The following is a 19,083-nucleotide window of genomic DNA, read 5'->3' on the forward strand; positions in this document are numbered from 1 at the left end:
AATGGGAGACTGCTGCCTTTGTGTTTGGTGTCTGATACTCACAGAGCGAAGAAAATCCTTCCCCTCCGACAGAACCACTCGGACCCAGTCCTTTAGCCAAAACAATATTTTATTGAGAGACAGGGTTGGAGGGCGGAGTTACAGCAACAACTGATCCGTCGACATAAACAGTGGAAATCCGTCCGCTGTCCAGTTCGTCTTCAGGTCTCGTTTCGGATCAGACCGCTCGGTCTGCCGCCATCTCGGTAGGCAGAAGGCGCTGATATCAACCGGTCCATCCCCTCCTCTCCCCTTCAGCTCCGGGGAGAACAGCTAGTGCTGCTTCCTCCTGAATGAGCACCCTGTCAGCGGAGACAATGACAGTCAGACAAAAGAGAAGCCGTACAGTACAGAAAAACTGCGGCCGGCGCACGCTGCTGATACGAGAGTCATCGTTTCGCATGATGTGACTGATGAGGTCAACGTCTCTTCCTGCTGAGCTGTGAATTCACTGTGCACGTAAAGACCTAATCGAACGCCAGTCTCAAACAATGACGCTTAAGCTGCAAAAGTGACTAAAAGGAGATGAACAACAACACATCACGATGTATGATTATGTAACTGGAGTTTGCAGGTTTGTTCTCAGCCTTCGAAAGGGGGGAGCCAGCGGTCTCGCTCAACCCTTCTGCTAACTGAGGTTGATCTGGCACTGGAATGAGATTGGAAAACCACGATACAGGAAGTCCAGTCACTTAGCAGTGCGGCCAAAGAACTTTGAAATGTGCCACATATGAACACGAGTCACGCACAAATAATCCCTTTTATGCTGGCTGAGATAATTAATGGTTCAGTAACGTGTCAACAAATGTTAGAGATATCGTAAAGTGTGTCAAAAAAACATGTATAATCGAGCAGCAGCTCCGATATGTAAGATTGGGCTGCACGAATTCACGAAAACTCAACCGCATGTTAGTGGGAGTCCTTTGCTTTGTGTTTAACAGTGAAGCAGGTGACGTGTTTACGGCAGGTGAATACGTACCCTCTGTGAGACGTGCTTTGCCTCCAGTGGGCTGACAAAGGACTGTTGAACAGCCAACACACAGCACGACCGTCTGAGCGTGGCTGAACACCGTCGTGATCTTGTAGCATCCTGGGAAAAGACAGACGAGACGCCGGTTACAACTCGTGATGTCAAATCCTGCACGCATTTCCAAAAGTAAGAATTTGTAAATAAATTGAGATAAACAAGCTTCACACCACAATGACTGTAACTACGCATCAGAGCTGGACTATTCAGGAGCTACAGAGGAGATATTTGTTCTCAGCCTTCGAAAGGGGGGAGCCATCGGTCTAGCTCAACCCTTCTGCAAACTGAGGTCGATCTGGCACTGGTATGAGATTGGAAAACCACGATAGATGAAGTCCAGTCACTTTGCAGTGCGACACACAAACTTCTCAAAGCGTTACATACGGACAAAATAAATAATCCCTTTACCAAAGTCTGAGGCAGCAGGCGAAAGTCAAAAACCTGCTCTGGGTTCTTTTCATTTCTTTGGTTAAATTTTACTTACCTATTTATTTATTTTGACTACGATTACTACTATCATCATTATTATTACTATTATCTATTCATTTAATCTATTTTTTTTTTTTTTACCTGCGTTTGTCTTTTTGTGTCTGTTTTTATTTTTTCTTTTCCCTTACATTTTATTACTGTACTGTAACTAGTTGATTTGATCTGTTACTGCCCTAAAAGGAAACTACAATAAAAAGTATGATTAAAAAAAAAAAAAAAAACGCTCTGGGTTGCACTCTATGTAAGTTCTCTCCTAGTTTTGGGTGTAAATAAGGCGTGGTGATATGGAAAAAAGTCTTATTACGATATTTTTTTCATATCAGTCGATATCGATATCTATCACGATATACATTAAATCACTATTTCTGTCAAGCGTAAAGGTTCTCTTTTACTAAGTGAGATATGAAGATATTATAAGGTTAATTTTGGTTTTAATATTTATTTTCTGTCAGACATTGAACGCGACAAAAATACTGTAGAACAGGCGTCAACAACTGGCAGACCAGTTACTAAAATTATCTGTACGAACTTCATACCTAAAATCAATATCACGATTAATTGAACATTTTACTTCGATTGCGATTAATGAACGATTCTTTTGCTTTCTGCTTTTTCCCGGTTTGTTTTTTGCCCTCATAGTTCACTGACACAGTTTAATTTGACCATAGTGTGTTGGAGTGTAATAACATATGATTTATGATTATTTATTAAACTTTCCAGCATTATATAAAAATTAAAGTTCCATCTTAAACAAACATCAGGTAAAATTATGCACATTGTGCTGATAATGGGCCAACCAAGCTTTTGTCAATCTTCTGTGAAACGTCTGTGCTATTTATCATTTCATCAGGCCCATTTCTCCTATAGCTGCCAACAGCCTGCCAACAAACCCAGTGAGAGAAAGAATAGTGAGGTAATGTGCCTGTGGCCCCAGGCCCCCAAAACATTACATCTGCCCCTGGTAATAAAGGCCGGATGACACACGGAGCGATGCGTCCTGTTATCTTTTTTAATTATTCCATCTAAAGTCTGTTTAAACCTGAAACTAACACAAAGTGGTATGTATTAGTCAAAGTAATGCACTTTCCACCTCTGCAAATTTAGCTGTTTCACTCTGACACTGACGTTATTTCGCAATTGATATTATCATTTTATCGCCCAGCCCTAGGTGTAAAGTCAACACAGAAAGTGCCCAAATCAACATTCACAGCTAGTTTCATCATCATGGTGAAGTGCACATTACGGCATGTGCCACTTGGCATCTTTGCCCAAAGTACAAAGCTAAGCCTCTTCCACACATGCACTGCAAAGCTCAAAAAATGTAGGCATCATGTTAGGGAGGAGCTGTACGTGAAAACGCAAATGTCCAAATCAGTTGGATCGGACATCGAACAGACTTAACCCTGCCAGCACTCTCATACAAAATCCGTGTAAAGTCAGATTGAGCCCATGTGTGAATAAAGCAGATAATTTTCTGGAGAATTTGCAGTGATCAAGTGGGCGTGTGAATTATGTTTCCATAATGTGACACATGCAAAACTGGATGAAAACAAACACGAAGAGGACGGGTCATTTACACAAAGACGGCAATAAAAAATGTCACCAGACAGATTCTGTGTCATGACCTGCGTCATGGGTGGTCTTAAAGTTTAATTATTATGATTGACAGCTTATGCCTTTGTTATTGATTAAACAGTGCTGCAGACACATATGTTATATGGCACGTTAGAGGCAGACTCTCGTGTTAAAACATCTCTCCCACCAAGCCTCTTTAGATAATGGGATGCTGCGATGCAGTGTTTTATCACACACTTTATCCTAAACTGTGTGAAAGTGGTTTGAGTCTCTCACTCGTGGCTCACAAGAACATCTGTATATTTGGAATAATAATACAACTAACTGGCCAGCATATGGAGGTGAAAAGGTGCCGCACAGTGGCATTAGCTAGTTCATATGATTGCATAATTACTGCACTATAAATTAAATTAATTTTATTTATAGGCAAATTTGTCTTTGCAAATAATATGGTGGATTCACATTAAACAAAATATAAAACTTGAGGTAAAAGTATTTTAGCCCCCCCCCCCTTGCAGTAATTCTTGGGACCCCCTGATGAAGACCCAGGCTATAGAATAAGCTGTTATAGATAATGAATTATAATAATAATCTCCATTATAATTAGGCTAAATGTACCCTTACACAGAGCTGTTGAGACAGGCTGTGTGTGAACTTAAACTTTGATTGATAAATCTGTCACACTGGCTGAGCTAACATTATGAATGCTTCTATAATTCATATTCTAGTCTGATAAATGACATAGCAGTGTGACAGTAATAAGGTTTTTCAGTGTACTGACTAGCTTACATACACATATTTGTTGCATCCTGTCCTTTAAATTATAGAAAAACTGTACCTGGACATTTCACATCCATGAAGTAAGAGTTGGGACTCTGAACTAGACGCTTCTTCTTGTGCCTCCTCTTCTCCTCCTCGGGGGATGGGTGCAACAAGTCTTTTGCGAGCTGAAAGTAATTTGAAAAAAAGAGAAAAAAAAGTGGAAATGAACAAAAGGTTGATGAACCAAAAACAAAAAAAAAAAAAAAGTCCGGATAAACAAAACCACTACTGTTAACCGTTTTCAAAGACAACGCACGCGCTTTCCGAGTAAAAAGAAACAAAACGCTACTCATTTCCCAAAAATATTACGTGACTTTAAATAACAGCAGACAGCGTTAGCTGTCGCGTTAGCATCGTCTGGTTCAGCTAACCGTTAGTGAGGCTCCTCGGCTGGCCTACATGTCTCAGATTAGGTAACGCTGCCTGCGCATTTACAGAAACCGCGGGTTATTCTCTAAATATTTGTGATTCGGGGGGATATTAACTTTAGCATAAAGTCAAAAACACAAATTTAAACTATGTGTGAGACTGTTAACGTTCAGTTTGCAGGCCGTTCGCGTCCTCCGTTGAACTGGCTCCATGTTTGCGGTGTGTGCGCGGCCATCTTGTGTCACAATGCGCTCGCAATGCGCTCAAACGAGCTCAATTATTCGTGAAAAAGTGGGACCGAAACTCAACGGAAGCGTCTCAAACCGACACCAGTCCGATCGCTAATTCCTTATGTGAACATTGAGCCGTGTGTTGGCTCGCTAACACTCTATTAAACGGTAAAAATGCCATTTTGCAAAGGCCTGTGAATACTCACTGGCATGTTGGCGAGGAAGTAGCCGCTGCCGAAAAGGAGGCTTTACCGGAAGCGACGGGTTGATATCGCTGGTTCCTTTGAGCACGGGCCGGAAGTGACGAAAGTGGCTGGATGTGGCGGCCATCTTTGGTGAGGTCCACTGTCCTCCATGAGTCCACCTCGGCAAAATTTTTTACATTTTAGCCATTTCATCCCCAAATGTCCACATATCGGAGGTAGAAAAAATACTCCTAAAAAAAAAAATAATAATAAAAATCAGCATACTACTTTATAACATACTCGGTCATGTCTGAAAGTCATGTATTCAAATTTTTACTGATTTTTTAGATTTTTTTTTTTTTTTACTTATTTTACGTTAATTTGTAGCTCCTTTTATCCAGTGTTGTTATTTTTGAATTCCCCAGAGAAACAGTGCAATCTTTTCTTCAATGATAATAATTACATAGGACAACACCGTCGTTTATTTGTTGATTAAATTTTGTGTAATCAATTTGAATCTGAAAACTATAATTATCAGGTACTGAAGTAAAAAGTCGGCCTACAATATTTACCTCTGAAATGCAGCCTAGTCTAGTAGAATAGGAGTAACAAGTAGGCTTATTAGGTAAAAATATTCCATTAAAGTTCAAGTACCTCAAAATTTCAAAATCGTACTTAAGTACAGTAGAGTACTAGAGTAAATGTACTTTCCACACTAATGCCAAATAGTCTTACGCATTAGAACTGCATTGACAAAAAAGTATAAATAAATAAATATCACAAACGTAATTCACTCGAGTGTGTTTATAGCAACCTGTTACATGAACGATCCATATTTATTTCAGTGACCTTCCCTTTGCACACAGCACAATTTCTGTCTTACTTAGCTACTTACTTCATACCTGTGCATAATAGAAAATGTTGTTTCCAAGTAACAAAAATCTGAGTCAAATTTCTTGCATGTGTAAACATTTCACGTGGCCAATAAAATAAAACGTAATTTTTTTTTTAAACTTTTTTTTAAAAAATTGACGAATAAATCTACCCTCTAACTTCTTCTGTAAGTCTGATTCTGATTCCTCTGAGGGCCTGTTGTTGCTCTTCAGGGCTGCTAGTAGCTGACAAATATTGCTCTCAGTGTCAGACATTGAACAGAGGATAATCACTGAATCATGGCTTCAGATTTGATTTTAATTCTCTCTTAAAAATACCCAACACGTCTATATGAACACTGAAAGAGTCCTGGTTTAAGTTCATCAGTTCATATATGAAACAGAAGCCCAACTCTGATGGGGATCTATAGGGGACAACATCTTTCCTGTGGTTCTGTGCATTAAATAATCTCAGCAGTGCGGCTGAATCTAAGCCTCTAGCAGGCTGAAACAGACAAATAAAGAGGGTATGTTTCAAAGTCGTGGTATTTTTAGTATGAAATTCCCTTTCTGTGCTACAGTCCACGAAACACTGTGGAAACACAATGAAGGAATTATATACACAAAAGACAGTAACTTCATCACACATGCCCAAAACACCAGATAAAATATCCCAAACTGGTGAAGTCTGACAGATGAATCAGTGAATGTTACCTGTCAAACTGACTGACAACCGTGAGATATGACGGTTCATCTATATTAGGCTCATTTGATATTTGGCTGTTACTCTTTGTCCTTGGTGTTAATTGCACTGTGAGCAAAACAAAGCCGTAAAACGGGTGTGTAAACAGGGTTCTGGGTGAAGCATCTGGATTTTAATGAGCCTCACTGTCCTCTGGCACTGCCTTTTTTTATGCACCAAAAGTCTGCTACTGTTAGTACTTGAATTTGTTCGTCTCATGCTGTACAAGAAGCAGCTAAGGACAAAGTTTATGCATTTTTATTGTTAAATAACAAATTAAGAGTGCACTGTGAATCATAAAAAGCAGGTTAGTTATGTCAGCACTATGCGTCCTGTTCCTCCTCTTCTGTCTGCTCAGAGCTGTGCTTTTCCAGCGGATCTGTGAGTGCCATCAACTCCTTTATCTTCACATAACACTCACACTCAGGTGGGAAGCGGTTTCGCTGAAAGATTTATCAGACGTTATTGTACAAATTATTTTTAGATTCATCTGCAACTGTTAATTAACACTTTAGATTTCACCTACCATGGTGATGTATTTATGGCCACTGAAACTGTAAGTCTTAACTTGTATCTTAAATAGTTAAACATAGCAAACTAAAATATTTTCTGCAGCAGAATTGAGCTGGCTGATATGAAGAGAATCACATATAAAAACTTCTTGACCAAATACCTTGAAATCGATACTGCGGTGATATTGTAGGGTTGACTATTGGTGCTTTTACAAAACACTTACACAATAAGTTTTTTGATAAATAATCATCAGTAATGTGAATATAATGACTAATTGAAGGCAAAACAGTTGAACGGCTAGAACAGTCTGGTAAGCTCACAAAATTAATCACTTTTTGGTAATGCAGCCATTAAAACCAGAGGGAAGACGACATTTGTTATGAAATTAGGATATGCGCATCTAGGATGATATCTACTGTTATATTACAATATCAATATAATATCAATATACTGCCCAGCTCTACAGTGCAAGTACCATTAAATAAAGCACTTAATAGGGTGCTATAGAGGCAATGTACTTATGTTAAATTAATATTATTATGGTGTATAAAAATCAGGTTTAATAGATAATAAGTGAAAGTTAAATGCAGCTCATTTAAAATGTACCAGAGACAATGCTGCTACATTCCTAAATATTGGTAAGTACAATGTTGTTATCACAAATACAAATGATGGCCAAAGCTATTAAAGCCTCAGGTTGTAACAACAACAAAACACACACACACACACACACACACACACACACACACACACACACACACACACACTGTTGGCTTAAGTCGACTGAAAGTGACACACACCTGCAGACAGAGACGGAGCAGGCCTTGTCCCTCACCCTGCGTCTGTAATGTTGTCAAGAACAGAGGCAGCGACTTCTCTGTAATTCTGTTTCCTGCACACACACACACACACACACACACACACACACACCATAACATTTCATTTAAATTTTTTATAGTCCTTGCAGGGTTTTATTTTTTAGTTTGTGCAGAGTGCTGAAGAAGTAGCTACTAATTAGCGACCAGCTTGAAGAAAACAAAATAATAAATAGTGATTTCATTACCATAATATGACTATGGTGTAATAACATTTGTAACATTTTATCTATTCTTTTCTATACAAACTGCAATAAAGAGACATTAAAATGTTATATGTATTATAAAAAATGTGTATAAAATGACCCAAAACAACACAATTGCACATTGACTTTGAGGAACTCACAACAAAATTTTGCATTCACAGTTGAACAGTTGAAAATATTCCTGCTATAAAACTTAACTGTAGCTGTGCTGGGAAGGTTTCTGGATTAGAGTTTTTATTTCAAGCTGAGATGAACACAACACCACAGTCACTGACCTGCCAGGTTGAGGGAGGTAAGAGTCGTGTTTCCAGGCAGAAAAAGCTCTCCGTCCCTGCGCTGCACCGACTGGTCCAGCAGGGGGTTCACTGCCTCCACCAACACTGCCTGCTGCTGCAGAGAGAGAAGTAAACATGCATTAGGTTCAAATCATGTTCATCATTGAGCCCAAAGTGTTTGCTCAATAGGAAATTGCATCTGACAAACCTCACTCAGGGCAGTACTTGATTTATCCTGCAGAAGAAAATACACTGAATTATTAAAAGTACTGCACTGTGCATGTTTATATCAATATGATATTTAGTAAAGCATGTTTCTGGTACCTCCTGTGCAGACACTTGTTTCTCTTTGCCCGCCTGCTTGCCACCTTTACTTTGAGACACCTTTGTATCAGAAGCTAGGATAGATTTAAAGAGACAGTAGTGAAAAGATAAACACTGCAGCTGTCAGAGGATAATAAAAAAAAAGTGTTTATCTGTGACGGAAGAAGTTACATTTCTTGTTAGATTTTGGGTTATCTTTGTGGGCAGCTGGTTTCTCGTCTTTTTTGGATGCTTCCTGTAAGTCAAAAGATCTCAAGATTATTTGACACAATTTACAAACCACAGATATGAGTTACACTGTGTTTTCACATTTGCAGTCCATTTTACGCTCTTTGTTACCTTTTTCTTGGCTTTGTTCTCCCCTTTGCTGACGCTCAGTGAACTGCTGCTGGCTACTGACAGAAGCTGATCAGCTGGCTGATCAGAGTCAATCCTTAAAGCTGACTGCGAAAACAGAGCAAGAGAATCCAAAATGTGTTAAAATGTGTTTTTTAGAACGTCTCATACATGTCCTTGCACTTCTATACTTGTGATAGCACATTTTAAACCAGTCAGTCTTTCTTTTTTGAACAGGACGCTTTGATATTTGCGATTAATCTTAAGGTAGAATGGGTATTATTGTTAGCATGGATGGATTACTGAACAGGCCTACTGGGCAAAGGCCCAGGGGCCCAAAGTGTCAGAGGCCCCCCAGCCTTCACCTGCAAAATGTCACCCAAACTGACTCATACAGACCAGGAGAGACTAAAACTGACCACAAAGAGACACAAAAAGACCACAAGGAGATGGAAAGGAAGAGTAGAGAGACACAAAATAGCTACAAAAATAGTCAAAACAACCACAAGGAGACACAAAATGACTACAAAGCAACACAAAACTACCCAAAAGAGACACAAAACAACCACAAGGAGACACAAAACAACTATAAGGAGAAAAAAACACACTATTTTACCTCAGAGACACAAATCGACTACAAAAAGACGCAAAATAATTACAAATAGACACAAAACAACTTTCAAGAGACGCAAAATTACTACATGAGACAAAAATATTACAGGGGAACATGAAACAACCGCAAGGAGACAAAAAATGACCTCAAGGAGACAAAAAAATGACCTCAAAGAGACAAAAAATGACCTCAAAGAGACAAAAAACAACAGAAAGAAACAAAAATATTACAAGGTGACACAAAATTACTGTAACAATACACAAATTTACCTTAAGAAGACAAAAAAGAGGCACAAAAATACTGAAACATACATAACAACTACAAAGAGATGCAAAACTAACACCAAGTCTGTGTTTTGCTGCTCTGCAGGAGAGGTGGCGGGGCTTTTTGCCAATATGTGCCCAGGGGCCCATTATCCCACAATCCGCCCATGTGCATTTAACATCAGTGTACTTACAGACTGCGTTCTTTCCAGAAGCAGCTTCCTCCTCTCCACAACTTCTTCATGAGTGAGAGCAAACTTCCCCAGTACCTAAAAGCAGAAGTGGTTAATGGGTGGCAGCTTATTAAATAACACAATGTAATGCAATAAGAAGGATATAATTTTAGAAACTAAACCACCGATTTAACCCTTTAAAACCTGAGTACACTGGTTTGACTTCTTTCATAAACATGGAAAACAATGAGTAACTTAACAACACAAAGCCCAAAAATTAGCAGACAATTAGTAAAATAAATAAATAAATAGAAAGTAACAGGTTAATGACTGAAAATAAGCAAAAAGGAAAAAACAAACATGGAAATTACGCCACAAAATACGAAACAAAACCTGTGAAAAACACAATTTTAAATATAGTATGGTTACAATAATTATACATATAGTTTTCTGGACATTTTCCCCTAGAATTTTTAAATGTTTGTCTTTTCTAAAACTAATTTTTCGGCCATTTTCTTGTCAACTTTTGTTAATTGTTTGCAATTTACAGGACATTTCTTGCCAAGTTGCTCATTGCCTTTTTCCTCATGTTTTCGAAGGAAATCAAACCAATTTGCTGAGGGTTCAGGGGTGTAATAGCTTGTGAGAAGCATCTCAATACAACACCAGAGCGATGATGTCGATCCAGGTTTTTAAGGGATTAAATGTGTTGTGTCTCAGGTTAAAATCTTCAATGTAAATGGATACCGCAGCCAGACGTGCAGCTCCTGAGTCTCCAATCTGATTGTTGGACAGCGAGAGAAAGAGCAAAGCACGATTCAACCGCAGGCCCTGAGAGACAAACAGGAGGAAGAAAATACCTCAGCAACCAAAAGGAGAACAGACAGACAAACATTTGGAGAGTTTATACCTGCGAGATGTATGCAGCACCTGCATCACCGATACAATTGAATGCCAGGTTGAGCGACAACAGGTTCTTGTTAGTAGATCTGGTTGTTGAGAGAGCCAACCCAATAAGGCGAGCATCTTCGTCTCCCATCCGGTTGTTTCGCAGGGACAAGTGAGTGAGGCTTGACCAAAGAAAAACACAGCATGAGTCAGGCATGTTTCTGCTTCTATATGTGTGTGCGAATGTAAATCAAGGTTGTTTCTTTACTACTATGTAGCCGCTGGGTGACTCACACACTGTCCTCAGAGAGTAGAAGGTGGTAGCTCTGCTCTGGAAGAGGGTTGCCCTCCAGCGTCACGGCCCTGTTGAAACAAAAAGGATGGAGGCATCAGCCGCCCTCGGTGTTTGATTGCATTCTGTGACGTCATTTTCTCTGCAGCTCTACAACATTTTGCCTCTTGTGTGAATGACAGCAGAATCAGCTCACCTGAGGTTGGAGCACAGTGATATTGTGTTCATGAGGGAGATTACCATTCGATCTGACAGTCCCGCCTGCCAAAACCTGCAACAAGACAAGATTAGACAAACAAAACAAGAACAAAACAGGGACAGCTGTGACCCTGCTCCCCATAACTCGAGTGCATCAGCTCATTACTCACTGAAGGCTCTGCAGCTTGCTTAACGAGAGAAGCATCTTCTGTAGCACTCTGGCAATCTGCTCGTCGACCCTCCATCCTGTGTGTATATGAAACAGATTATGTTTTTTGGTTTCTGCTTGCAAAAAAGCCCTCAAAAGACACTGGTTACTTCCTGAACCCCGTTCTTGCTGTGCTCCTCATCAAACTTTAAAAAGCATGTGTACATACATACAGTATGTACACATGCTTTTTAAAGTTTGGTCCCTGTTGGGAAAATAGATTAGATTTAGATAGATATTTATTTTGAACATGTAAGACAAACAAAAAGAAAAAGATAAAATCAAACAAAATGGCAATAACAAAAATGGATGATAACAAAAAACTCATTAAATTGAATCAAATAAGCAACAAGAAATTGAATCTTACATGTTTGAAAATGAGTAGCAGCCAGTATAAACTATATACATTGTGTACACTTGTTAAGATTTGATAAAAAAGTAATCTTGATTTAAAAAAGAAGAAGGGAAAACATGTAAATCCAAAGATAAATATGGTTGTAAATATTTCTTGAAAGTGTTTTGTTCTGACCGGAAATCCTCAAGTTCTTGGTGCTGAGGGGATCTTCATTCTCCAACTCCACTTGGAGGCACGGCTTAGACCAGAAAGGTTCAGCATTTAACTGTGACTGGCTTTCCTCTGCAGGTGCAATTATAAGAATTACTGTACCCACAGGCTTCTTATACAACGATTTATACAGTACAGTAAAGTGTAATTCCAGTGTACTTAATGTCCCAAGTTCTTCAGATTATCTTCAGTGTATACTGTCTATTTAAACTATTAATACAGAACAGTGTCAATATTTATTTAACTAACATCCACTTACATCAATTTAAGACATTGATAAAAAAAAAAAAAAAAGCATTCCTGCTTTTGACAAATCAACACCAGAAAATATAAAAGTATTTTACACAGGATACAACAAGATATTAGTGTTCAGCTCAGGAGTATCTTGTGTGTACCTGTGTCCCCTCCTTCAGGTTCAGTGGTGGAGGAGGCCGGTTGCTTGGTGCGGACAGATGGGATATCCTTCATGTCCAGAAGAGCACAAAGTCCAGGGAAGTCGATCTCCACGTTGCCCGAGCACTGATATTCATCTGTGGGACAGAGGGTTTAAATTAAAGCCCTGACTATTCAACTCACATCTGTTAAAAAAAAAGAACAGTCTGATGTTACTCACCAAAGGTCTGAGCAGGCAATTTTTCATTTGTAGTTGGTCCTAAAAACAGAGAAGCCAGAGTTAATAGCCAATCAGCATTTCCCATTTTTATTTACAGTTTGTGAGTTATCATGTCATTCTTTTTATTAGTGATTGAGACAACTATTAAGATTAAACTAAGTCACTAAGTATTGCACGTAAGTGCTATTTTAGGACATTTGTACTTAAGTATAGTATTTATATTTGATGCTACTTTATTTTGCTGCTTATAGTTTTGTTTTGTACATTTGTAAATTATGAATACTGGACTGACATATAATGGAAGTATTTTCATTAGTGTGGTTTTAGCCACTCTTAAAGGTCCCTGTAAAACATCTGTTTTCCATGTCTTTTTTAATTTTAACACAGGTATAGGTGCTCAATGTTGGGGAGCATCTAGCAGCATGTAATTAGTTACATTAATTAAATGACAAAATATATGTAATTGTAATCAGTTGCAGTTGCTGAGAATAATATGTCATTAAATTACAGTTACTAATCAAAATATTTGGGACTACAAAGGGATTAGACATGTAAAAATCTTTTCAGCATATGCTGATTAACGCATCCATTCTGCTGCTTTACATCTTTTCATCATGCAGGAATACCCTCTTTTGGCATATTTTTTTGGACAACACAGGTCAGGTTTTTTGTCTTCTCTATTGCCCCTTATAAATCATTTGTTAGAAAAGTAATCAAAAAAGTAATTGAATGTGATAAGTTACACTACTTTGACAAGGTAATTAAAATAGTTTCAGAATTTATTACACTTTTAACATTGTAACTTATCACATTTCAAATGTGCACAATTTGTATGAGAAACTAAGCCTTTAAATAAGCCATCAGGACTTGATATCTGCACAGATATGGAAGACCCAGAAACACTGACCAATCAGAGCAGAGTGGGCTTTTTTGCAAGGAGGCTTAAAGACACAGGTGCTAAAATTGAGTGTTTCAGAAAGAAAATGATTACAGGTATATTCAGGCAGACAGTATGGGGCAAATAATGTGTTTTTTAACATTCAATCATGTAAACATGTTCTATAAGTAATCCAAAATATCAGTATGACCCTGGAAAAAAAGCACAGTATGGGACCTTTAATATTTCATTCACCAATGCTCATTATAAAAGCTGTGTGTTTAATTAGGTTACACCTGTCAATATGATATCCTACAATTTAGGTTCAATATCATAGAAAACGTTATGCAAATAAAAGCACCATACTGCTTTTGTATTGTCATATATAATCATCTTATAATTCATACATTAATAATAAGATTTTAAAAGTTCTTCATCATTGACAGCTAACATCTCCCGTCACTGAAGGGGCTGGCTAGCTAACGCTAACTTTCCGATCTGCTATTGAAAGACTCATACAACCTGTATTTTTCGAGCTCTCATCCTCTGCATTTGCTTTGTCTGTTTTCTCTTTTTGTCTCTTTCTGGACATTGTTGACGAAATGTAGATAAATCAACTGATAAATGTGCTAACTTAAAGTTGCTGCACTGCTACCTCTTATTAGCTGAACTGCTAAACATAGAAAGCCCTGTGCGTCAGTAGCGTTACTACGGTAACAAACTCTCAGTCTAACATGTAGGAATCATCGCGATATTTCTAGCAAGGCACTTCTTGCTTGTAGTTTGTCTCATTGTTAAGTTAGCAAAGAGTTGTTTGTTGAAAAACATTTGAGTCGTCCATGCGACTTTTATGTTAGTGGCAGTATTTGGAACATTAACATTTGTGGTAGTATGTCACTTAACTCATTCATTGTGGAAAATATCGCGAGAGTTTCCAATTAGGGCCAAACGCCTATGCCTATGGGGAGGAAATGGCTCGTTTTAATCAGTCTTTTATAATTCAACAAAGTAATAATACTTTGTAAATGTACTTAAGTTTTTTTCTCCTGGTTTTTTTTGGGAGTATCGGTACTTAATTCGAGTTTTTATCTTTCTGTTAACTTTCACTTTCATTGCACTACATTTTCTAAATAAAAAGTCTAGTTTTACTCCCAATACATTTCCCTAAACATTTTCATTACTACATAAAAGGTAGGAGAGGGATGAAGTAAGGAAGGAGGGAGGGATGGACAGACAAATGAAAGATTTGGGGTTGATAAAACTGGATTTTGTTCATTAAATAATTTAAGTTTGAGTCTGACCGCTTGCTTTTTTATTACCAGCATTTACTTGCATTTTTACTTTCAATACTTCAGAACATTTATTATTATAAAATTATTTTTGATACTCAAGTGCGGTAAATATGAGATACTTCACGACTCTACCCAAGTAATTCTCTGGGAAGATATCTGTACTTTTACTCAAGTGTGACTTTTGGGTACGTCATCAACCACAGCAAACCATGTTAACCAAGTTAAAAGTATTAATATTAACATGTTACATTTTTTTAAATATTAAAAGCACAACAACGTAAAGTATATTCACAATAATGTAGTGCTTTTTATTAAAAAAACAAACAAAAAAAACCAAAAACAAATATAAAACAAAAAGTAAAAACCAACAGCATTTTTCATGACTTAAGAATCATAATTACAAACTTTTAACGAGTGGAAGAAGTTTTTTTGACAAACTGTACACATCACAAAATGTCCGCCAGTCTGCCATTTACAATGCTTGCATCTTATTTTGTGATTGTCTAAAAATAACTAAACGAATCACACAAAAACACACAAATACAAGTACAAGCATCATACAATGACTGCTATCACAAAACGGAACCGTTTTCCTATTTGAAAGAAAAAACAAAACATAATAACATGATACTGGGCTGACAGCTTTACTTTTGTTTCTGCCACCGTTTTTAAAAATATCATAACATTTTTATGTTGGTTTGTTTTTTTAGTGTTCAACACTTTGCAGCAAAAAACAAGGAGTACATTTCTCCTTTAAAAGTAATATTATTAACAATATTCAGTGACAAAGGTGTCGTTGCTGAGTCACTGTCTTGTCCCAATGCCTTCTGTGTCCGTTTGACATTCTTCTCGCTCATGCAGTACATAGATGAATTTCATTTATAGGCAACGAAAACTCAGTTTTTATGTCGTCAGGACAGTTACTTTTCTGGAGATTTTCTGGACATTAAAAAAATCATTTTTCCTCCGAGCTTAAGTGTCTTCATTATAGTAATACAAACGGAAGAAATTATAATATTATCATTATTATAATAATACATTTAGGGCTGAGTCCTGTACAGTACAATAATAAACAAAATCCATTTTTTCAAGATATTGCTTTTGGAGACACTCCTCAATGTAAAGTGTGTATATTTACATAACTTGGCACTGTACAGCTTCCCGTTCCGCTCTCGTCTCTCCCTCCATCAGTGTCTCATTCTCGCCACGTCTCTGTCAGTTAACCGCACTGGGACGTTGCAGGCTGTCCCTTTTTAGCAGAGGCATTTGGGGGACGAAAAAAAAAAAAAAAAGAAGAAATCTCATCAAATATCACAATTTCTTTTTAAAACATTCTCCATGGCAATCAGGAACAAAGTCTTAAGACAAAAAAACATCTCAAGTCCCCACCCCACCCCTCCCAATATACAGTATACACCGCCCCACCCGTCTCACAGAATATAAGAAAATATGACCATCACGATACATTTTATGTTAAGTATTGTTTTCCATAGTTTTCTTAAAACTGTTAATTGCCATCGAGCCCTTAATTTTTTTTTTCGTTTTTTTTTTTAAAAAGGTATATCTTCAAGAAATCTGGCAGAGTACAGACACACGATAAAGTGTGTACGCACGCACACACTCGCACACAAGGCAGTCGGAGAGCACGGCTGTGTAAGGCGTTACAGTTGAAGCCGGTGTCCTCCCGAAATGCCTGATTTTAGTTAAGCTGGTGAATCATGTTACTTCAAAAAAGAGGGTTGCAAAGCTGACTGCCTCGCGAGAAAAAAAACAAAAAAAAAATCAAAAACCTCAACAAGACACTTTGACTGACACAAGCGCACACTCCCTCCCCCGCCCGTTAAAAACAAAACACACACCCCGGCCTCGTCTGTTCCTAAATGAGTTACTACAGTATAACAGGAAAAAGATAATAGACTTTTTAACTTTTTTTTTTCAGACTGCATCATCCAATACTGTGAGTGTTAGTGTGTTTTTTGTTATAGATACATTACACAGAGCTTCACAATATCCATGGTACCAAAAGTGCAGTTCACCGCTCTCGTTCTCTCTTTCTAATGAGCAGCATCTGAGCACACTGCTCAACCGACATTTCTCCTATGCAATTCCCTCCCCCCTCAATGCTGATGCTCTCTCATCTGAAATATTTTGTCATTGCAGCTAGGTCCCACTAGGGGGACCAGTTCTCCAGCATTCACACCGTCACTGACTGATCCCTCCTTCTATCCATCTATTCAGTACCACTTGTTTCTGATGCTTGGTAGGGGAATTCCTCCACCCATGTCTGTAATATTCAATGCATTTAAGTGCATGGGTTATTTCTCCTATGTTCATTCTTTCAAAAAAAAAAAAAAAAAAGGTTTTGCATCATACTACTTAAATAAGCAAGAAGTCTGGGTCAGCTCTCTCTTCGTGCTCCTTGAGAACTCTTGAAAAGCTGAAATTGCCACGGAGTCAGCGCTTCCGAACCCCCTCCACCCTCTCAGGATTACAGTCTTGGAAGAGGTAAACTGGAAGAGGCCCCCGGGGACGCATTGTGGTCCTTTAATGGTCGGAACAATGCTGCGTTTCCCCTTCTCGCTGTCTCTCCATGTTCTGCCTCACTAAAGTGAAAGGCAGTGTGCTTGACAGGCACGCAGCAACGTTATTTTCTGCCTACGAAATCGCCGAATCCGAGCGTCCGTCGCCGTAGCCGCCGCCCTGCGCCCTCCTCCAGGAGATAAGAGACGTCTATGGCTGTACACAAAGAGAGAGGGACAAACAGCTGACACACAGGGGGTCATATCAGAGACACGACAAAGGTAAGCAAAGGTGGCAGCTGTTTCTGATGCATCAAGCTTCAAAGTGCTCAAACTCAAACTCTTGACAGAGTTGGCGTCCAAAAAATGTCTTTTGACAGGTGTGTTCAGGTGTCAGCAAATTCTCCTCTGTCCTTTTTTGTTGCTTTTCCTCTTAATCCACATATAAAAAGTCAAACTTGAATTGTTTCGTAACCAGGCTTTATCAAAAAACGCTTCCAGCAGCTGCTTTACTCTTGGAAAGATTTTACTGTGAAGCTGCTCTAGACCGGCAATATTCTACATTTTTGTTATTTTCGACAAATCGAATAAAAAGACCAAAACCAACAATGTGACAATCTGTACCTCATACTTTCTGACTTCCACTTCCCTGCTGGAGGTACTCGGCCCCAAGCCTACTCCTTCATCCTGAAGGTATAAGTCTTAAAGTGTACTGTAACACCAGTACTACTGTAACATCAGTACTACTGTAACACCAGTACTACTGTAACACCAGTACTACTGTAACACCAGTACCCTTCAACCATTAACACTGTGATGTAACAGTGGCCAAACAATCTACTGTTTTGGTAAATTGTTAGATCGTTTTTGTTCAACCTACAACAGACGGGAAATCGCTATCGCCAAACCCACCAGACTCAATTTAAATAAACAGCAATTATAGCGTTTATAGAGCGGAGCAGTGGATACAGTGGAAAAACAAAGCAAGCTAGTTTCTGTGAGTTTTATTTGTTTCTGTCAACTTTGAGCGGGTTTGACGATAGCTATTTACGGGTTGTTTTCTGGTTTTAAAAAAACGTTCTTCCACTTTACCGAAAAGGTTTATCTTTTGTCAGACATTTCGATAACAATCTGAGCATGTTGGTAGCTAAAACAAGCAATTTTAGTGGACGTAAATTGATGGTGTGAGCGTGCCCTGAGTATTTACATTGCTGCCTGGTTATTTCTCTCGCTCAGTACAAGACCGATTTTAAAAACTGTTGTTCCCTTTAGTCACTAAGACACAAAGCATAGGACAATAGGGTACAGATTGAAAATGACCCTTTAACTGTTTTATTGAAGTCCGGGTAAAGTGAATTCAGAGATTTAAACACATTATAACTGTTGGAAACTGATAGTTGAAAACATGTTAGAAAGACCCTTTACTATACTGAACTGTGGAGTTAGACGGTTGACTGTTTTTTCATTATTTTCCTGTTTTCAATGGAGCTACGCTCATTATAACCCCGCCCCTGACAATGTAGCAGTATAAAAGTGAAAAGCATCATTAGCGTAGTCCCAGGATTGGGCGTGGCCTCCGCTCCTCCAGCAGACACGGCCCCAACATTTCCGATCAGAGAATACTGTGCATTTTTTCATGATTTTGAGACCTTATTTACATACTTGGCAATTTTTTTTGGTCATTCAAATTTGGTCAGGTTTTT

The 19,083-nt window shown here is 38.4% G+C and overlaps 3 protein-coding genes and 2 non-coding genes across 10 annotated transcripts in view; all 5 read right to left on the reverse strand.

The window, feature by feature from the left end:
* Positions 1 to 91: 91 nt before the first annotated feature.
* On the reverse strand, positions 92 to 4,898 carry rps27.1 (ribosomal protein S27, isoform 1). Its single transcript, XM_042506429.2, has 4 exons — positions 4,758 to 4,898; positions 3,969 to 4,077; positions 1,019 to 1,129; positions 92 to 341 (listed from the first exon to the last, which is right to left on the reverse strand). The coding sequence occupies exons 1-4, from the start codon at positions 4,761 to 4,763 to the stop codon at positions 313 to 315; spliced, it is 255 nt and encodes an 84-aa protein (XP_042362363.1). The 5' UTR covers positions 4,764 to 4,898; the 3' UTR covers positions 92 to 312.
* On the reverse strand, positions 614 to 743 carry LOC121958349 (small nucleolar RNA SNORA35). The gene has a single exon (XR_006106836.2). It is a non-coding gene; the product is annotated as a small nucleolar RNA SNORA35 (small nucleolar RNA).
* LOC121958350 (small nucleolar RNA SNORA35) lies at positions 1,293 to 1,422 on the reverse strand. Its single transcript, XR_006106837.1, has one exon. It is a non-coding gene; the product is annotated as a small nucleolar RNA SNORA35 (small nucleolar RNA).
* lrrc71 (leucine rich repeat containing 71) lies at positions 4,861 to 15,029 on the reverse strand. Of its 3 annotated transcripts, none has more exons than XM_088090405.1 (17): positions 14,092 to 15,029; positions 12,693 to 12,731; positions 12,475 to 12,609; positions 12,044 to 12,151; positions 11,477 to 11,552; positions 11,305 to 11,379; positions 11,111 to 11,179; positions 10,839 to 10,998; positions 10,676 to 10,759; positions 9,950 to 10,024; positions 8,883 to 8,987; positions 8,715 to 8,778; positions 8,544 to 8,617; positions 8,428 to 8,454; positions 8,220 to 8,331; positions 7,664 to 7,755; positions 4,861 to 4,987 (listed from the first exon to the last, which is right to left on the reverse strand). In XM_088090405.1, the coding sequence occupies exons 1-17, from the start codon at positions 14,159 to 14,161 to the stop codon at positions 4,946 to 4,948; spliced, it is 1,407 nt and encodes a 468-aa protein (XP_087946531.1). In that variant the 5' UTR covers positions 14,162 to 15,029; the 3' UTR covers positions 4,861 to 4,945. The 3 variants fall into 3 exon arrangements, with proteins under 3 accessions (XP_087946531.1, XP_087946530.1, XP_042363090.2); XM_088090404.1 differs by lacking the exon at positions 4,861 to 4,987 and adding an exon at positions 6,594 to 6,793 and having other exon boundaries at positions 8,220 to 8,328; XM_042507156.2 differs by lacking the exon at positions 4,861 to 4,987 and adding an exon at positions 6,594 to 6,793.
* Positions 15,030 to 15,144: 115 nt separating this feature from the next.
* Positions 15,145 to 19,083, reverse strand: part of ash1l (ASH1 like histone lysine methyltransferase) — a 45,957-nt gene continuing 42,018 nt past the window's right edge. For all 4 annotated transcript variants that reach the window (XM_088090398.1, XM_042506741.2, XM_042506740.2 and 1 more), the window contains exon 27: positions 15,145 to 17,597. In XM_088090398.1, coding sequence (XP_087946524.1) covers positions 17,506 to 17,597 — 92 coding nt within the window. In that variant the 3' untranslated portion in view covers positions 15,145 to 17,505. The remainder of the gene's footprint in view (positions 17,598 to 19,083) is intronic.

The sequence above is a fragment of the Plectropomus leopardus genome, chromosome 17 (assembly GCF_026936395.1).
Source record: "Plectropomus leopardus strain MGB_pleo_1.0 chromosome 17, ASM2693639v1, whole genome shotgun sequence".
NCBI lineage: Eukaryota > Metazoa > Chordata > Actinopteri > Perciformes > Serranidae > Plectropomus > Plectropomus leopardus.